At 44.0% G+C, this 19,275-nt stretch overlaps 1 protein-coding gene across 1 annotated transcript; it reads left to right on the top strand.

Moving 5' to 3' along the window:
- Positions 1-791: 791 nt before the first annotated feature.
- On the top strand, positions 792-18,999 carry LOC115111781 (calcium-activated potassium channel subunit alpha-1-like). The gene is made up of 26 exons (XM_029638206.2): positions 792-1,073; positions 1,415-1,476; positions 1,595-1,685; positions 1,793-1,904; positions 3,130-3,208; positions 3,676-3,751; positions 4,208-4,378; positions 4,875-4,966; positions 5,293-5,403; positions 5,512-5,617; positions 6,130-6,212; positions 6,376-6,445; positions 6,555-6,710; positions 6,988-7,097; positions 7,238-7,306; positions 10,608-10,694; positions 10,810-10,895; positions 11,328-11,394; positions 12,057-12,192; positions 13,230-13,454; positions 13,812-14,082; positions 14,973-15,056; positions 15,323-15,453; positions 15,936-16,130; positions 18,011-18,114; positions 18,184-18,999. Exons 1-26 carry the CDS (start codon positions 792-794, stop codon positions 18,311-18,313), a joined length of 3,186 nt encoding a protein of 1,061 aa, XP_029494066.2. The 3' UTR covers positions 18,314-18,999.
- Positions 19,000-19,275: the final 276 nt, after the last annotated feature.

The raw sequence follows: 19,275 nt of genomic DNA, 5'->3' as shown, positions 1-19,275 counted from the left end.
TGAAATAACTCGTCGTTCTTGCTCTCATAAACTTTGCCAGAGTGGACTACGTTTTGTAGACTTTACCCTGTCAAAGGTTTGGAGCGCAAGAACGAGTTATTTCACACACGCACTTCACAATGTAAGCGTGTAAAAGTACATGCTAGAACACGCCAATAGGATCTCACTAGCTCCGGCTTGGCTCTGCCCACCACGTTGCTTGTTCTGCCCGCTATGATTAATTTTGGGTTGTACTGTCCACCAATCATCATCCGGAACCCTTGTTTTATGAACCACGCCCACCGATCCTCGCGCGCTGATTTGATGAAGACGAGCCTTGCCTTTCAGGTAGCTAGCTATCTGATGATGATCACAAATGGAATTACAATTCTTGTCAATGTAGGGTTATCAGAGTTTGTAGCTAAATACTTCATATCTTGTAGTGATGTGGGACCTTAAAATGAGTCTTTTAGCCACATAATCTTATTCGAGCTAGCTAAATGAGCTATTTCTGTATAATAGCCAGCTAACTATCGTTAGCTAACTAGCTAACGTTTTTAGCCTACAGTAACGTTAGTTAGCCATTATGTCGTTCACAAAAACATACAAATTGGCATCTGCTGATTAGGGAGTTTACTGACACTTGTATGTGAAGTAATGGTTTATTTTCTTTACCAATGATATGCCATCATAGGGATACCACAATGTAACTGACAGCTAGCTAGTAGATGGAACAACCATTCAATCCACTAAAACACAGGCCAAGTTAGACTAACACATTTTTCTTGGCCTCAAAAGGAAATGTAAAACTGATGGTGACTGCCTCCAATTACACCTACACCACCCCGCCCACCTTTGCTCCACACATTTATTGGCACATCCCCATGGCCATGAAGATCCCCCACACTTATCCTCCCATTTCCCACACCCACTGCCTCTACCGGGGGCACAGGCTGTGGTGGGCCTTCCTCCTCTCCTCCCTCTCTGTCTTCCTGGCGGGGCTGCTGGCCCTGCTGCTCTGGAAGGTTGCTCACAGAGGGTTCAATAGCATTGGGATTTTCAGACCCCGACGACAGCGCTGGGCACATAGACAGGTGAGGGGAGAAGGTAGAAAGATAAGATGGAGAGAGAGTAGGGGGTGACAAAGGGAGAGTTATGTAAGCCTACACCTACAGTGTGACCACATGTCAATCTGGTGTGTACTGTGCCGGCCTATGAACAGGTAGAGTCTTGTTATTGTGATGTTGCAGAGCATTAGTGTGCAGACAGATTTCAATCTGAGGAATGCCTTGAAGGAATGGGCGTTCTCTGTGATATCGGCTCAACATCTGCCTGGCAAAGTCCTAGTAAGTCACAAGACATGCAGGAAGAGTACTCTTATGTTTTTCTTCTTCAGTCCCGCTATTGTATTTCTCACACTTTCCTTCCTCAACAGATGGTGCTGATATTCTGTTTCAACATCGGCTCCATCGTGACCTATATCACCCTCTCTACTGAGTGAGTTGCATCATGATACCATAGTGATGGGATCAAAACAAAGTTTTGTTTGTTCACAAGAAAGGTCCAAGACAAAGAGCCAGAGGGAAACTAAAATGTCTTCTCCCGCTCCTCTCAGCCCAGTAGAGTCCTGCATGAAAGAATACAGCATAGCTTTCCTCATTGATTTGAGCTTCAACATCTGCCACCTTCTGTATTTTGGGCTCAGGGTGAGGCAGTTAGCTAATAGGACACATACAAAATAATGTCACACATTTTGGGTTTAGACAAAGCACTGTGCATTACTCTGTCTTTCCTGTGTGTCATTGTTCACCAGTTTTTGGCGGCCCAGGATAAGCTGATGGTTTGGGTTGACTTGAGATCCCTGGTGGATTTTTTCACCATTGCTCCTTCCTTTGTTACCCTGTTTTCCCGTCGAGCCTGGCTGGGTAAGACACTCATACATGGGTCATTCCACAAAGAGTGCCTTTTGCACCTCTGATATTTTAACTATAAATTGTATTTAACCAATATTGCATTTTGAAAGCCTGTTACTGTATATTAAATGAAGTGCCCTTTAAAATAGTCCACATGGAGAATTCAATTAATCAGATTGTTTTATATGAATAAAGACCAGAGGAGGCTGGTGGGATGAGCTATATGAGGACAGGCTGCATTGTAATGGCTGGAAAGGAATAATGGAATAGAATCAAACATATTGTTTCTCTATGTTTGATACATTTCCATTATTCCATTCCAGCCATCACCATTAGCTTTTCCTCCTATAGCTCCTCCCACCAGCCTCCTCTGACATACTTGCTAAAGTACCAAAATTCATGATTTTGACCATTCCCGCTGTGCGCCCTCTGTCAATATTTTTATCAAAAGAAACATTGAACATATAATAGTCAAAACATTGTGTAAAAGCAGGTGAGCTGGTTCTACTCTTTTTGGCCAATTTGTGGTAAAATAATGAGTTGGTCGAGCATAACATGTCAATCCAGTTACCCATAGGCTAGATTTATTTTAATTTTTTTACCATTACATTTTTTTTGTGAGCTTGCATTCAATTTCCACTCCCTGTTGCACACAACAAGCTTCCTTTCGCCCTGTCACAATGGGATTTATGGCTGATTAAAGATGAAATCGTCAACCGGTTACAGTCAACCCTGTAACTTTATTTGGCACTTATTATACTATTTAAATTTAACCTCTTGAGATGGGAAAACTTGTTGAATATAGGCATTATGACAAAATGTTAAAATTAGGTGAAATCAAAAGTAATTTTTTTTTTTTACCAAGTTACACTTCTATAAAGGCACCGAATTGGTGGAACGACCCACATACAGTTGGCCTACACACTTATAAGCCATCAAAATTATGGGTAATTTAAAGCAACATGGGATGGGATGTTCAAAATCTCTCCCAATAATGGTTTTAATAACCAATATAAGTTTTTCATTATTATTATTATTGTATATTTTCTTCTTCAAACTGAGTGTTGCAATATTTTGGTAACGTTCCTAAAAGTTAGTGTTGCTTAGTGTTGCAAGATTTTGGTAACTTTCCTACAATTCCCAGGTTTTCAAGAAACACCAATTGGAAGATTTACAGTAATTTACTGGAATTTTGCAACCCTATAAGCTAATGCCTTATTTTGTATATCTGGCCCAGGTCTGAGGTTCATCAGAGCTCTGCACATACTGGAGTTACCAGTCGTTCTGCAGATTCTCAACGTCTTCAACAGCAACAGGTAACACAGCAACACATACGGTACATCTACATCAAGTTTCAAGTTTAAATGTCACATGCACAAGTACAGTGAAATGTCTTTCTTACAAGCTCTAACCCCAACAATGCAGTAATCAATAATGATGTAATACTAAAAATAAGATATAACAAAAACACACACAATCTATAAATAAGAAGAAAATTATAAAGTAAGTAAGAATACTATATACAGGGTCCGTTCCAGTACCATATTTACAATGTGCAATTTCCATCAAATGTGCATCAAATAGAGGCCGGAACAGGGATGAAAAGTAGGATGAGGATTCCATTGACTTTCACATTTTCAGCATGTATGAGATACAAGCAATGTGACTTGTTTTAAATGCATGTCTGCCTGTTAATACAATTGCACTTTCTCACTCTCTCACACGTTCTCTCACTCACATTCTCTCAGTCCCACTCACATTTTCTGTCACTCTGTATTCCCAGCACCACTCTGAAACTCTCCCGCCTGGTTGCCATCCTAACAGGCACACTGCTGACCTCAGCTGGTTTCATCCACCTGGTGTGTTTGTGTCATTTCCATTCATGTCTTGGTTCGCTCCAGACTCTTTACATTCATAGAGAAATAAGCAAACCATTTTGATAGACAGTTGAGGCACTATTGCACTAATGTTGTAAATGTGTGTTAATGAGTAATTCAACTAATACTAAAATGAGTAATTCTGCTAACTCTAAAGCTGGAATCCGTAGCGGTGAAACTGCAATGTCTGTTTGCGATATTATAACAACAAAGACAATACTTCAACAACAAAAATGATGTTGGACATCATTGAACGCGTGATAGAATAGTAGAGTGTGTACTCAGATTTTTTTTTTTTACCACAATGCTGGATGCTCATCTCCTCTGTTTCATAAACAAAACAATAACAAAAGGCCTGGGGCGACCAGTGGCACTGTTTCACCTTATGCAGATCTCAACTTTAACCACTCTCTCTCATGAGACCTGGTCTTGCTGCAGCTGGAGAACTCAGGTGACCCCTGGCTGGACTTCTCCAACCCCCAACCTCTCCACTACTTTGAGTGTGTTTACTTCCTGGTTGTTACCATGTCAACGGTGGGCTATGGTGACGTGGAGTTGAGGACGACCCTGGGACGCCTCTTCGTCATCATCTTCATCTTTATTGGACTGGTACATCTCATAAGACAGTATTGACTCCCCCCATACAATGTAAAGAGTATTTCAGCATAGGAAAGTGCTATGGAAATCCAATCCATGAAAGCTTCTGTCTGCTTCCCGAATGGCACCCAATCCCCCCTATATCAGGGATGCGGCCCGTGGCCCCCCATTTTGTAGGCCTGTGGATACATTTCCGAAAATAAACAAATTAGCCCATGTCAGCTAACATTTTGGGGATTTTGCGTAGGGTACCCAAAAGGCTAGGACTGGCTCTGACTGCATATCTGGGTATGGATGTGGGTATGCAGACCCGCAAACTACAGATTTCTTTCAAAGTTGCCCATCCCTGCCTTATATAGTGCACTACTTTTGAACAGGGCCCATAGGGTTCTGGTCAAAAGTAGTGCACTTCATAGGGAATATGGTGCCATTTGGGATGTAGTCACTGTCAGTGGTCCATTGTGGATGTGATTTAGATACACATCATGTCTCTCTCTTTCTCTCTCAGGGTCTGTTTGCCAACTTTGTCCCAGAGGTGGTTCAGATCATCATCAACAGGAAGAGGTTTGATGGAAGCTTCACGGGTGTCTCAGGCAAGACGTGAGTCATCTTACTACAGTTTATTGGAGATGACCAAAATAAAACAGTTGGTGTAGTAGCAGCTACAAGGTACATTCTTATGTCACACAACATGATAATATACACTGGACCTAAACAAAAACGACTAAATCCTCAGTATATCTGATATAATGCTTCTTAGAACGAGAGAAAGACTATAACATTCTATCTCCACCCAACCATGTTAATGTTCCTCTGTGTGTGTGTGTGTGTGTGTGTGTGTGTGTGTGTGTGTGTGTGTGTGTGTGTGTGTGTGTGTGTGTGTGTGTGTGTGTGTGTGCGCGCGCGTGCGTGTGTGCACGCGCTAGCCATGTGGTGGTGTGTGGTCACATCACTCTGAGCAGCGCCTCTGCCTTCATGAAAGATTTTCTACACGAGGACAGGGGAGAGGTCGACGTCAAGGTGCTCTTCCTGGGAAAGTGAGTCACAGCGTTACCTTTGAGCCCAACCTGGGCCCTCGTCAAATGTTGTGCACTACATAGGGATTAGGGTCCCGTTTCAGACACTGCTATCTCTGCCTTTGCCAGCTTCCGTCCTAACCAGGAGCTGGAGGCTTTCTTCCTGAGGTGGTTCCTGAAGGTCACCTTCTACCAGGGCTCAGTGATGCAGAGGAGAGACATGGAGAGAGTTAAGGTACTGGAGCCAAGTACACACTCAGTTTGGATAACGGACATACAACACATTTGACACAACTGTTTTGATACAAGTTAGTCTGCACACAAATATTATAACACACACCAATTGTGGGGACACCACACAATGGTTTTGTAATAATTTTTGTCCAGACAAACTCTTCGACTTGACTGAGCGTGCTACTGAACATACTACCATCTAGCAGTCGGATGCTAACATTAGCATTTGTACTCCGAGCCAACTGTACACAGTTGTGGAATCTAGAGCAAGAAGCTAGCTTGTTCCTCCTGGAGCTACTGTCGGCTCTTAGATCTCCGGAAGGTAACACGTCACCACAGTGGCTAGAAGTTACTGGCTAGCCTCTGCTTACCACGTACAACTAGGCCGCCAACACAGAGATGGAGACACGTACACTGGGAAGGGTACAGGAGGGACACAGGGATGCAGAGTAATGATGGTTTAGTGACTGTGGTACATGGTAACACTGGCTTGATGCTATCCTCTGTGTGTAGATGCATAAAGCAGGAGCTTGCCTGATCATCTGTGACAGGTTCACCTCAGACCAGCATAAGGAGGACGCTGCCAATCTCATGAGGTAGGGAGGGCTCAGGTGCATGCACACATAGCTAGACAGGCACACGTGCCCGCGCACACACACGTTCACCTGCTCTCTACCTTGTTATCCTTTCTGACACACAGCTAAAGATAAATAATAAGATAAAACAACATGTTTTAAGAGTGTGTTTGTCCTCTGTTAGGGTGATCTCCATCAAACAGTATTGTCCCAACACCAGGATTATAGTTCAGATGTTGAAGCACAACAGTAAGGTAGGCTGCCTGTCCCCGATGCCTATATACATCTTACAAACAAGTATGGCTACTGTTGCTAGATGATGTGTCGTGTGTGTGTGTGTGTTTGTGGGTGTGTGCTCCCAAGGCGTTCCTGCAGAACGTGCCTAACTGGGACTGGAGTCGAGGTGATGCAGTAATCTGCCTGGCAGAGCTCAAACTGGGTTTCATGTCTCAGAGCTGCCTGGTGCCTGGCCTCTCCACGCTGTTGACCAACCTGTTCACCATGCAGAGTGAGATCGAGGTATGTCAACAATAAAGTGCACTATTCTGATCCCTTACTAAGTATTTGAATGTATTTTTGAAAGCAGGATGGGAGAGCAGAGAGGGAGATGGGGGCACAGTCAGGCTTACCCGAGAGACATGGCTCCAACCCTGTCGCCAGGGGGTACAGTATGTGGTCCAAAGTCAGGAGCTTTAACTATAATTAACTATTATACTAGACTCCATCACAGCACTGTACTTTTTTTTATCAGGTATCTCTGTTGCTACTGAATCTCTGTTGCCATTTTGTTTCACAGCAGGACGGAGACACCTGGCAGAACCTGTACAGAGAGGGCCTCTACAATGAGATCTACACAGAGCACCTGTCCCCCTCCTTCATAGGGATGTCCTTCGCTCAGGCCAGCAAGTCAGTTTGTCAGTCTGCTACAGAGAGACATATCAGTGTTCTATTACTACAAACAAACATGATCTCTCTCTCTCTGTCTGCCTGCCTGTGTGCATGTCTGCCTGCCTGCCTGTCTGCCTGTGTGCCTGTCTGTGTGTTAGGCTATGTTTCCTGAAGCTGAGGTTGCTGTTGATTGGGATTGAGTATCAGAGCGGAGACCAAGATTTCAAGTAAGTAACTAGTAGCAGTAGTAGTATTTGTATTAATTAAGGATCCCCACTCTTCCTGTAGTACTGGCAGTAGTATTTGTATTTATTAAGGATCTCCACTCTTCCTGTAATAGTAGTAGTAGTACTAGTAGTATAATACAAATACTACTACTACTAATACAGGAAGAGTGGGGATCCTTAATTATTAAGGATCTCCACTCTTCCTAGTAGTAGTAGTAGTAGTAGTAGTAGTAGTAGTAGTAGCAGCAGTAGTAACAGTAGTAGTAGCAGCAGTAGTATTTGTATTTATTAAGGATCTCCACTCTTCCTGTAGTAGTAGCAGCAGTAGTAACAGTAGTAGTAGTAGTAGTAGTCGTAGCAGCAGCAGTAGTATTTGTATTTATTAAGGATCCCACTCTTCCTGTAGTAGCAGTAGTAGTCGTAGCATAGTAGTAGTAGTAGTAGTATTTGTATTTATTAAGGATCCCCACTCTTCCTGTAGTAGTAGTAGCAGTGTCAGTAGCAGCAGTAGTAGTAGTAGTAGTAGTAGTCGTAGCAGCAGTAGTAGTATTTGTATTTATTAAGGATCCCCATTCTTCCTGTAGTAGTAGTAGTAGTAGCAGCAGCAGTCGTAGCATAGTAGTAGTAGTAGTGTTTGTAATTATTAAGGATCTCCACTCTTCCTGTAGTAGCAGGAGCAGTAGAAGTAGTAGTAGTTTCAGTAGCAGCAGTAGTATTTGTATTAATTAAGGATCCCCACTCTTCCTGTAGTAGTAGCAGTAGTATTTGTATTTATTACGGATCTCCACTCTTCCTGTAATAGTAGTAGTAGTAGTAGTAGTAGCAGCAGTAGTATTTGTATTTATTAAGGATCTCCACTCTTCCTGTAGTAGTAGTAGTAGTAGTAGTAGTAGTAGTAGTAGCAGCAGTAGTAACAGTAGTAGTAGCAGCAGTCGTAACAGTAGTAGTAGTAGTAGTCGTAGCAGCAGCAGTAGTATTTGTATTTATTAAGGATCCCACTCTTCCTGTAGTAGTAGTAGCAGCAATAGTCGTAGCATCGTAGTAGTATTTGTATTTATTAAGGATCCCCACTCTTCCTGTAGTAGCAGGAGCAGTAGAAGTAGTAGTAGTATCAGTAGCAGCAGTAGTATTTGTATTTATTAAGGATCCCCACTCTTCCTGTAGTAGCAGTAGAAGTAGTAGTAGTATCAGTAGCAGCAGTAGTATTTGTATTTATTAAGGATCTCCACTCTTCCTGTAGTAGTAGTAGTAGTAGCAGCAGTAGTAACAGTAGTAGTAGCAGCAGTAGTATTTGTATTTATTAAGGATCTCCACTCTTCCTAGTAGTAGTAGTAGTAGTAGTAGTAGTAGTAGCAGCAGTAGTAACAGTAGTAGTAGCAGCAGTAGTATTTGTATTCATTAAGGATCTCCACTCTTCCTGTAATAGTAGTAGTAGTAGTAGTCGTATCAGCAGTAGTAACAGTAGTAGTAGCAGCAGTATTATTTGTATTTATTAAGGATCTCCACTCTTCCTGTAGTAGTAGTAGTAGCAGCAGTAGTAACAGTAGTAGTAGTAGTAGTCGTAGCAGCAGCAGTAGTAACCGTAGTAGTAGTAGTATTATTATTTGTATTTATTAAGGATCTCCACTCTTCCTGTAGTAGTAGTAGTAGTAGTAGTATTAGTAGCAGCAGTAGTAACAGTAGTAGTAGCAGCAGTAGTATTTGTATTTATTAAGAATCTCCACTCTTCCTGTAGTAGTAGTAGTAGTAGTAGCAGTAGTAGTATCAGCAGTAGTATTTGTATTTATTAGGGATCTCCACTCTTCCTGTAATAGTAGTAGTAGCAGTAGTAACAGTAGCAGTAGTAACAGTAGCAGTAGCAGCAGCAGTAGTATTTGTATTTATTAAGGATCTCCACTCTTCCCGTAACAGTAGTAGTAGTAGTAGCAGCAGTAGTAACAGTAGCAGTAGTAGTAGTCGTAGCAGCAGCAGTAGTATTTGTATTTATTAAGGATCCCACTCTTCCTGTAGTAGGAGTAGCAGCAGTAGTCATAACATAGTAGTCGTAGTAGTATTTGTATTTATTAAGGATCCCCACTCTTCCTGTAGTAGCAGGAGCAGCAGAATTAGTAGTAGTATCAGTAGCAGCAGTAGTAGTAGTAGTTGTAGTAGCAGCAGCAGTAGTATTTGTATTTATTAAGGATCCCCACTCTTCCTGTAGTAGTAGTAGTAGTAACAGTAGTAGTAGCAGCAGTCGTAACAGTAGTAGTAGTAGTAGTAGTCGTAGCAGCAGCAGTAGTATTTGTATTTATTAAGGATCCCACTCTTCCTGTAGTAGTAGTAGTAACAGTAGTAGTAGCAGCAGTAGTAACAGTAGTAGTAGTAGTCGTAGCAGCAGTATTATTTGTATTTATTAAGGATCCCCACTCTTCCTGTAGTAGTAGTAGTAACAGTAGTAGTAGCAGCAGTAGTAACAGTAGTAGTAGTAGTCGTAGCAGCAGTATTATTTGTATTTATTAAGGATCCCCACTCTTCCTGTAGTAGTAGTAGCAGCAGCAGTCGTAGCATAGTAGTAGTAGTAGTAGCAGTAGTATTTGTATTTATTAAGGATCCCCACTCTTCCTGTAGTAGCAGGAGCAGTAGTAGTAGTAGTAGTAGTAGCAGCAAAGATTTTTTAGAACTAAACCAAGATCGACCACAGCCAGTTGTTTCCAATTGGAGCAAATGAGCCATAGTGGGCAGAACATGCAAGGAGGGGGGTAGAGCCAAGCACGAGCTAGAGAGATCCTATTGGCGCGTTCTAGCATTATCTGCATATTTCCGTTAGGGAACGCCTACTTAGTGAAGTGTGCGTGTGCAATAACTCAATTTTCCTTTGCAGTCCTTCTAAACAACGCGATTTAAAAAACTTTTGTAAAGGGTAAAGTCTACAAATCTTAGTCCACTCTGTTCAAAACAGATTCTAGTTTTGGGAATAGAAAACTGTATTGAAATCAAATGTTTAATCAATGAGAAAACTTGCAAAATGTCTGTTAAAATCCATCTCGTTCCGTCTTCTCCCACTGCCCGCCAGTGGGCTTCCTCTCACTACCATATTTGGTAGTGAGTGGAAATGACAAGCAGATGCTTCACATTTATACAGTAAAATATCTGTTTCATTGTTCTATCTGTGGTCGTTGTAGCAGTGGTAGAGGCGGCAGTAGTAGTAGTAGTAGACAGTCATTTTTATAATGCTTACAGGTATTTGATTATTTTACACATTAACTGTAGTTTTGTGGATGGGCTGCTTCCTGCCTGTTAAAGTTGTTTTGTTGTTTCTCAGTGTGTTGGTGAATCCTCCCAGTCACATCAAAATAAAGCTGTGGACTCTGGGTTTCCTCATAGCCAGCAATGCCAGTGATGCCAGAAGGTACTGTGCCACTCTAATATTAGTTCATAAACTAGAGCCTTGACTCAAATACTTCTGTATGTAGGGAGTGGGAGTATTCATGTTAGTCATTTTTGCGTACCTGTGTGTTTGTCAGGGCGAGTATGTACTGCTCTGTGTGTCACAGAGACATCAAGGATTTGCCCAGGATGAGACCCTGCAGGTGCACTGAGCAGAAAGATGGTACGGCAACAATGCAATGACCAAGACAAGCCTTTTTACACTCGCAGACCTTTTTAGTACTAACCTCAGTTTCACAAGAGGCAAAGCAACTGAGGCGGCATGTTGAGAGGTGCAGAGATGGTGCAGTCTCTAACTCCTCCACTAGGGGGAATCCTCATCCCACTTTTCTCCACTGGGCTGAAAAATCTGGCTTTTCTTTAGGACCTATATTAGTAGAAAGCACCAAGCGCCTCTGTCTGTCCTGTTCGCCTCATTACACATTTTCACACAGAGCAGAGACTCAGAATGGCTGTCTGTCACCCTTCTATGGCTCTTATGTGCCTGTCTGTCACCTATGGGTGTGTCTGACCCGCAAGACTGTCTCTCACCCGTGTGTTTCTCATCTGTGTGTGTGTGTGTGTGTCATGTGCGTGCGTGTGTGTGTACCATCAGTCTCATCTAACACCTCCGCCATGAGTCTAGGCTTCAGACGTCCATCACTGGGAGTTCTGCCCTTCAGGTGAGAATTCACAGCCTTCTACACAGGAATATGTTTGTTTTGAACATGCTGAGACAAATACTTAATTTAAAACTCACCATGATATATCGCACTGTCATTAGTGGAGGCTGCCTGGTGCGGGCGGGCGGGCAGGCTATGTCCTGGACAGCTGAGCACAGTGGAATAGCAGGCTGGGATTGACAGGCTGATTAATGGGCCGGCTCCCCAGCCGCCTCACTCAACCCATTCTGGGCATTAATATTGGGAGATCCTGTCAGAGGAGGAGAGAGGGAGGAGGAGAGAGGGAGGAGGAGAGAGGGGGGAGAAGAGAGGGAGGACAGAGAGGGAGGAGGAGAGAGTGGGGAGAAGAGAGCACGGTCAGAAGGTAAGTTAGTGAGCAGAATACAGATTAAATAAATTGTAGTTCCCTGCTCTCTCTTTCTTTATCTCTCTCCGTCTATCCGGTATCGTCACCACCCTTTTTTATCTGTGATTCCACTACCCAAGTGGAGACCTTTCATTTTCCCTTTTGTGCTCTTGACATCCAGAGTGGTTGGACAGTGTATATGTAATATGTCTGCATGCATGAGTCTGTGTGCCTCTCCTGTCTTCTCTTCCTCCACCCTTTCTTCCTTCCCTACACTCTCTGAGGCTTGTGTTTGTGTGTGTGTCCTCTGCTGTAGCCCAGAGGGAGAGACTCTTCGAGAGAGGGAGTGTGTGTGGGAGCAGCAGCAGCAGGAGGAGCAGCAGGAGGTGGGGCTGGACTCTACAGGACTGTTCCACTGGTGCCCACCTGTTCCCCTGAAGGACATCTCACTGGTAAGACTGGGACATGGACAGATAGGCAATTAGGCACTAATGGTGAGCGATTAACATGTATTTTTTATTCCGGTTATTAAACAACTAATTGACCGACGTCGGTTCAATTACTTGAATTCCATCTAGTTTATTTTTTGTGTGAGCCCAACGTGTCGTTTCTCTAGAGAGAAATCAAATAATTCACGAGAGAAATCAAGTCAAGAACTATGTGCGACTCTGGGCTGAAGGGAGTTGTAGTTTTCATTAAGCAAATATTCAACCTAGTTCAGCGCAGAAACGCCTTAATTAACTACAATGACCATAATCCATTGCGCCTGTTATTTCTGTCTCGGACACTTTTACGCTTGCTATGTTTGGTAAGATACACACAGAGCGCCTAGACTGCATGAGAGAGGAACGTACACAACACAACAAGAAGAGAGAGAGGGATAGAAACAGTGCTTCTACATCTGCATTGCTTGCGGTTTGGGGTTTTAGGCTGGGTTTCTGTATAGGACTTGTGACATTGGCTGATGTAAAAAGGGCTTTATAAATACATTTGATTTGATTGATTCCTGAAAGTGTGTGTTATCTACTTTGAAGAACTAGCTAAATGATTTCATCAGACAGCTCTGCAGCATATTTAGGCAGTCTAGACGAGCTAAATAGGAGGACTAAAGACAGTACAGTTTGGGGTGCACAGAGATAATATTTTTCTGTTGATGTCTACCCAATGTGGACCTGACAGAGACAATGGAATATTTTCAATGTTTTGGCAATTGAATGTTCACTATATTTGGCTTTGGAATGTACATTTTTCAAAATGACTTTTTTTTTTTAAGCTGAAATCAAAAACCGTGATAATTTTCTAAGAATCGAACCGAAACCGAACCGTCCTCAAAAAGTACTAATTTCTCAGCAATATTAGGAACACACTCACTGTCTCACACTGGCACTAGCTTACTTGTACCTAGCCAGCTAGAGTACATGCATGTAATAATAACATAATAAACATCTCCAGTCATGCATTTGTGTGCATCTGTGTGTATCCTCCTCAGACCAGACAGAGTGCCAGTATCCTGGCACTGCAGGACCACGTGGTGGTGTGTGTCTTTGGGGACGGGGGCTCCAGCCTGCTGGGCCTGGGGGACTTCATGATGCCGCTGAGGGCCAGCAGCCTGACGGCCCCAGAGCTGAGGACGGTTGTCTTCCTGGGAGACCCACACTACTTCAGCAGGGAGTGGCCCAACATACAATACTTCCCCCACATCTACTTCCTGCCTGTGAGTCTCTGGACATGTGGGAATACTCTATAATAGATCTGAAATCTATCCATTATTCTACAGAAACTTGACTTTTTGCTGACATACACGACAGGCATAGGTCAGGATCAGAGGAGGCTGGTGGTACGAGCTATTCCAGTCATTACAATGAGCCCGTCCTCCTGTAGCTTCTCCCACCAGCCTCCACTGGTCAGGATACTCTATTCGCTAGAATGACTAGTAAAGAGACTAACTAGGTAGAAGAGGTGTCTAGGGACTATAGAACGTATCAGTCCTCTAGCCTTGCCTGACTCCCCCTGTCCCCTCACCCCATCCCTATTCTCATTCCGTCTCCCCCCTCCCCACTCTCTCCCCCAGGGCTCTCCTCTGTGTGGGGCAGACCTGCGTGCGTTGAGTGTGGAGCGCTGTGCCATGGTGGTGGTCCTCAGCTCTCTGTCCAGCTCCAGCGACATTGAGCCCTCCATGCAGGATAAGGAGACCATCCACTTCTGTGTCAACCTCTACCACATCTGCTTCAGCCCCGAACCAGGCCCACACTGCACACTCAGTCACACTCAAAGTCACGGCCACGGACAGGGGCTGGAGCTTGGTCATGGGTTTGGTGGTCATAACCATGGTCCGAGCCACGGTCAGTGAGAGGGACCAGAGAGGTTCATGGAGAATGTTCAGGGGGCTGGGAGAATATTACTGTTAAATGTTTGTTGGCTGCTTTAATATTCGATTAGTTGGCTTGGCTCAAGGCTGGACTCTCAGTGTGAGAGGAGAGATTGTGTGTGTGTGTTTATATTGTCTGTGAAGAGTGTGTGTGTCATGTCCGTGGTATGAGCGCCATACAGATTGTGGTCAGACAGACAGACAGGGGCTGAGGGAAAGTCCTGAAGGCTGAGCAGAAATGTTCCGGGAATTGTGTGAGCGAATGTGTGTGTGTATGTATGTGTGTGAACCTCAGTGTTTCTGTGTGTTGTGTGTTGTGTGTGTGTACGCGACAGCCTGCCACAGAAGCTGACAGAAAATAAACATGTTCCAGTAATTAACCTTGACAGGCTCAATGTGTCGCCAACAGCAGAATGTGCTAATGACACAATTAATCCATAATTAAGGCATGCTGTCTCACTGGAGCCATACAGTGGCTGGACCGACCCGCCTGGGCTGCCAATCAATGACTGTTTATCTGTACTACAGGAGTGTGTGTGTTTGTGTGTGTGTGTTGAAGTCGGGTTATTGTTTTGTAGGGGACATTGGTGCATAATGTCCTAGTAATACACACTAATACCGGAAATGTTCACGTGTTTAGTGACAAAATAATCACTGTTTTACCAATCATGTTATGCAAATGCTTTTGGGAATCCCATTCGTTTGAAGGTTTTACCTTAGTTGATTACACTGACTGACTATAAGAGCGTCTGCTAAAATGACCAAAATGTAAAGTCAAAATGGTATAGATGTGTATCACTGATTTATACTTCTGTAGTTGTTGTGTTTAGTGTGTGCCATTGTAACATGTGTTGTGTTGTGCAGACACACTAGACTTTTCCCACATCCCTACGATACCCGAGAAGGCTCACAGCGCCGGCACCACTGTCCCTCTGCTGGTAGAGCTGGGTATTGTGCCTATTTCACTCCCTAGTGCTTTGCTACACCTGACGTTCCTGGTCTGGTCACGTCACATGGTCAGAGAAAACCAGTAAATACCATGTAGTTATAGATGAATGGTGACAATTGATTCTAAAAAAAAAAAAAAAGTACAGTATTATTATTCACAGCGATCCCTGTTTAAATGAAAACTTTTAGACCAATCAGAAACTTTCACTGACCTCTATAATGACTGTACTGTAATTAGGCTACTAACCAGTCCCTTTCTCCCCCAGTGAACAGCTCTAACGTGTGCTTTGTGAACGAGGCGGACAGCCAAGAGGACTCCTCCAGCCTGACCCTGAGCCAGGCCTTCTCTGTAGGCTCCGTCTTCTCTGTCGACCTACTGGACTCTCTCATGGCAGCCGTGAGTAGACAGAACAGGACACAACGGCCGAGTACTAGGTTGCACCCTATTTCCTATATAGGGCACTATTTTTGACCAGCTATCCATAGGCATAGCCATAGCCATTTGGAAAGCATTCAATCCATAGCAATAGTAATTCATCAATAGTTGTACTACTTAGTTGCTTATAATAGTGCTATAATTCATGGCTTGAAAGTATTATTACCATTGGGATGCATGATACCACTTATGTTTTACTTTTCTCAATGCTATAAGATCATGCATTTGGAGCACCAAATATGGTGGACGATTGATAGCCTCCCCAAGATAGCTAGCTAACCAGTCAACTAACCTGAAAAACTGCCTGTATATTTTAACAGGGCGGGGGAACTCTATTTCTAGTTATTGGCCTTGGGTAGAACACACAGTGTCACTGTGAGCTGAGGGTTAGCTAAAAGAACCAATAGCTAACTTGATCTAACCTTGTGATCTGTGGTGTGTAGACGTACTTCAACGCCAACGTGCCTGGTCTGATCTGTACGCTGGTGACGGGTGGCGACACCCCCTTACTGGAGGCCCAGCTGGCAGAGGACAACCAGCTGCGGGGAGGGGAGATGTCCGTGAAGATGTGGGCGCTGCGCCAACGCTCCAAACTGGCACAGCTGGCACTGCAGGATGAGCCTCTCTGTAGCCTCGCTGTGAGTTTCTACTACTAACACACACAGACATACACTATGTATACAAAAGTATGTGGACACTTCAAATTAGTGTATTTGGTGATTTCAACTGCACCCATTGCTGACAGGTGTATAAAATCGAGCACACAGCCATGCAATATCCATAGCCAAACATTGGAAGTAGAATGGCCCATACTGAAGAAGTCAATTAACTTTCAACGTGCCACCTTTCCAGCAATCAGTCTGTTAAATTTGTGCCCTGCCATGGTCAACTGTAAGTACTGTTATTGTGAAGTGGAAATGTTTAGGAGCAACAACAGCTCAGGAACGAAGAGGTAGGTCAGACAAGCTCACACGAGAACGGGACTGCTTCGGTTCATGGTTTGGCTAGGCCTGTCATCCCCCTGATCTGTTTCATCTGTCTTGTGCTTGTCTCCACCCCCCACCAGGTACCCTCCATTTTCCCCATTGTCTCCAGTGTATTTATACCTGCATTTTCTGTTTGTCTGTTGGCAGTTCGTCTTGTCCTGTCAGGTCATACCAGCGTGTTTCCTGTTTTTCCTGTTCTCAAGTTTTTGTTTTTTAGTCTTCCCGGTTCTGACCTTCTGCCTGTCCTGACCCTGTGCCTGCCTGCCGTCCTGTACCTGCCTGACTCTGACCTGGTTTACAAACCTCTGCCTGCCAACGACCTGCCTTTTGCCGGCCAACTTTGTTATAATAAATATTCTGAGAATCGTACTATCCACATCTAGGTTTTATCCTGAGTCGTGATGAGGCCCCTTAGTTCCAGTGAAGGAAAATCTTAACGCTTCAGCATACAATGACATTCTAGACGAATCTGTGCTTCCAACTTTGTGGCAACAGTTTAGGGAAGGCCCTTTACTGTTTCAGCATGACAATAGCCCTGTGCACAAAGCAAGATCCATACAGAAATGGTTTGTCGAGATTGGTTTGGAAGAACTTGACTGGCCTGCACAGAGCCCTGACCTCAACCCCATCGAACACCTTTGGGATGAATTGGAACACCGACTGTGAGCCAAGCCTAATCGCCCAACATTAGTGCCTGACCTCACTAATGTTCTTGTGGCTGAATGGAAGCAAGTCCCCGCAGCAATGTTCCAACATCTAGTGGAAAGCCTTCCTAGAATAGTGGAGGCTGTTATAGCGGCAAAGGGGGGACCAACTCCATATTAATGCCCATGATTTTGGAATGAGATGTTCAACGAGCAGGGGTCCACATACTTTTGGTCATGCAGTATACACCTATATGGACACACATCTACACTGAGTGTACAAAACATTAGGAAGAGTTGCTCTTTCTCTGACATAGATTGACCAGGTAAATCCAGGTGAAAGCTATGATTCCTTATTGATGTCACTTAAATCCACTTCAATCAGTGTCGATTAAGGAGTGGAGACAGGTTAGTAAGCCTTGAGACAATGGAGACATGGATTTTGGATGTGGGCCACTCAGAGGGGGAATGACTTGCCTAGTTAAATAAATATTTTAAAATGGCTAAGACAAAAGAGTGCCTTTGAACTGGGGTTTAGTAGTAGAGGGCTCAACCATTTCCCGTGTGGATCAAGAATGGTGCACCACCCAAAAGGACATCCAGCCAACCTTGACACAACTGTGGGAAGCATTGGAGTCGACATGGGCCAGTATCCCTGTGGAACTCTTTCGACACCTCGTAGAGTCCATGCCCCGACGAATTGAAGGTGTTCTGAGGGAAAGTGGGGGGGGGGGGGGGGGGCAACTCAAAATTAGGAAGGTGTTCCTAATGCTTTGTACACTCAGTGTATATAGACACACACACACTAACCCACAGTGCATCGGTTCTAGAAACAGGCCCACCTACACACACGTCCTAGTGATTCCCTATCATCCATATCCTCTGCAGTGTGAGGACTTCAAGGAGTTGTTCTGCCAGGCTCTGGACTCGTTGGAGATCCTGTGTTTTGGGCTGTATCGCCTGCTGGACCCACCTAACCCCTCCATGAAGAGGTACACTACCTATGCTGCTGCTCTTCCCTCTGCTGTTGGCACACACTTACTGTACCACTGTCTCTGCAGGTTTGTAATCACCAACCCGTCAGCAGAGCTCCCGTTGTTGCCTTCAGACAGAGTCTTCTGCTCTGTACCCTTCCACCAGAGTCACCTGCTCACCCTGAGGAGAGCCAAGACCATCAGTCACCGCCTATGAACCTCCCCTACACCCCCGCCCTCTGCTTGGACACCACAAGATGAATGACTCCAAACGGAACACTATCAATTTGATTTACGTAAATCTCTTTAGAAAGTCTTTATACATCTTTGAATGGAAATTCTTCTTTTTGCTGACACAGTACCCAACCACAACAAAGCACAACACACTGGGAGGGCCTTGCTCAAGGGCACGATGGTGGTAGTTTAGGAGAGAGATGATTTACAACCTGTATTGTGAGTGTTTCTTCTATACTGTACTGGTTATGAATATCAATGCCGTACAGTAGGAGACATGACAGTGTTTGACATTGGCTATTATTGTTTGCATAGGGTTAGAGACATGTTTTTATAATGTAGCTTTAGGTTGACATGTATGGTTTATTATTCCTATACCGTTATTTTTAATTAAAAAAAAAAAAATTCCTTTATTTAAGTAGGCAAGTCAGTTAAGAACAAATTATTATTTTCAATGACGGCCTAGGAACAGTGGGTTAACTGCCTTATTCAGGGGCAGAACGACAGATTTTTACCTTGTCAGCTCGGGGATTCGATCTTGCAACCTTTCGGTTACTAGTCCAACGCTCTAACCACTAGGCTACCTGCCGCCCCAATGGTGTGTTTATGGTTTGTTTGTTTATGGTTTGTTTAAGTCAACATGCAAAAATAGAACTATATTTAAACTTCGGTGAACTGCGGCAAGTTTTTCTACACACACACTGTGCTGTACTTGAGTTGGTTCAAGGGCTGTGTGGGTCTCTGAGTTTGCGTGTGTGTTTGTCTCGTGGCATCCCAGTCAGTGTGTGTGTGTGTGTGTGTGTGTTTGTGGTGGTGGCGTTCCTGTCAGTGTCTGTCAGTGCGGGGAGACTAAGCACTGACAGGTGTGTGTCACCCCATCAGTCACCTGTCAGCACTGCCTGCCTGCCTGCCCAGGAGGAGGAGAAAAGGAGACGCTGAAGGACA

This window comes from Oncorhynchus nerka, linkage group LG27 (assembly GCF_034236695.1).
Source record: "Oncorhynchus nerka isolate Pitt River linkage group LG27, Oner_Uvic_2.0, whole genome shotgun sequence".
Taxonomy (NCBI): Eukaryota; Metazoa; Chordata; class Actinopteri; order Salmoniformes; family Salmonidae; genus Oncorhynchus; species Oncorhynchus nerka.
Note: the sequence above shows the minus strand (reverse complement) of the source record. Positions and strands in the feature narration are given on the sequence as shown.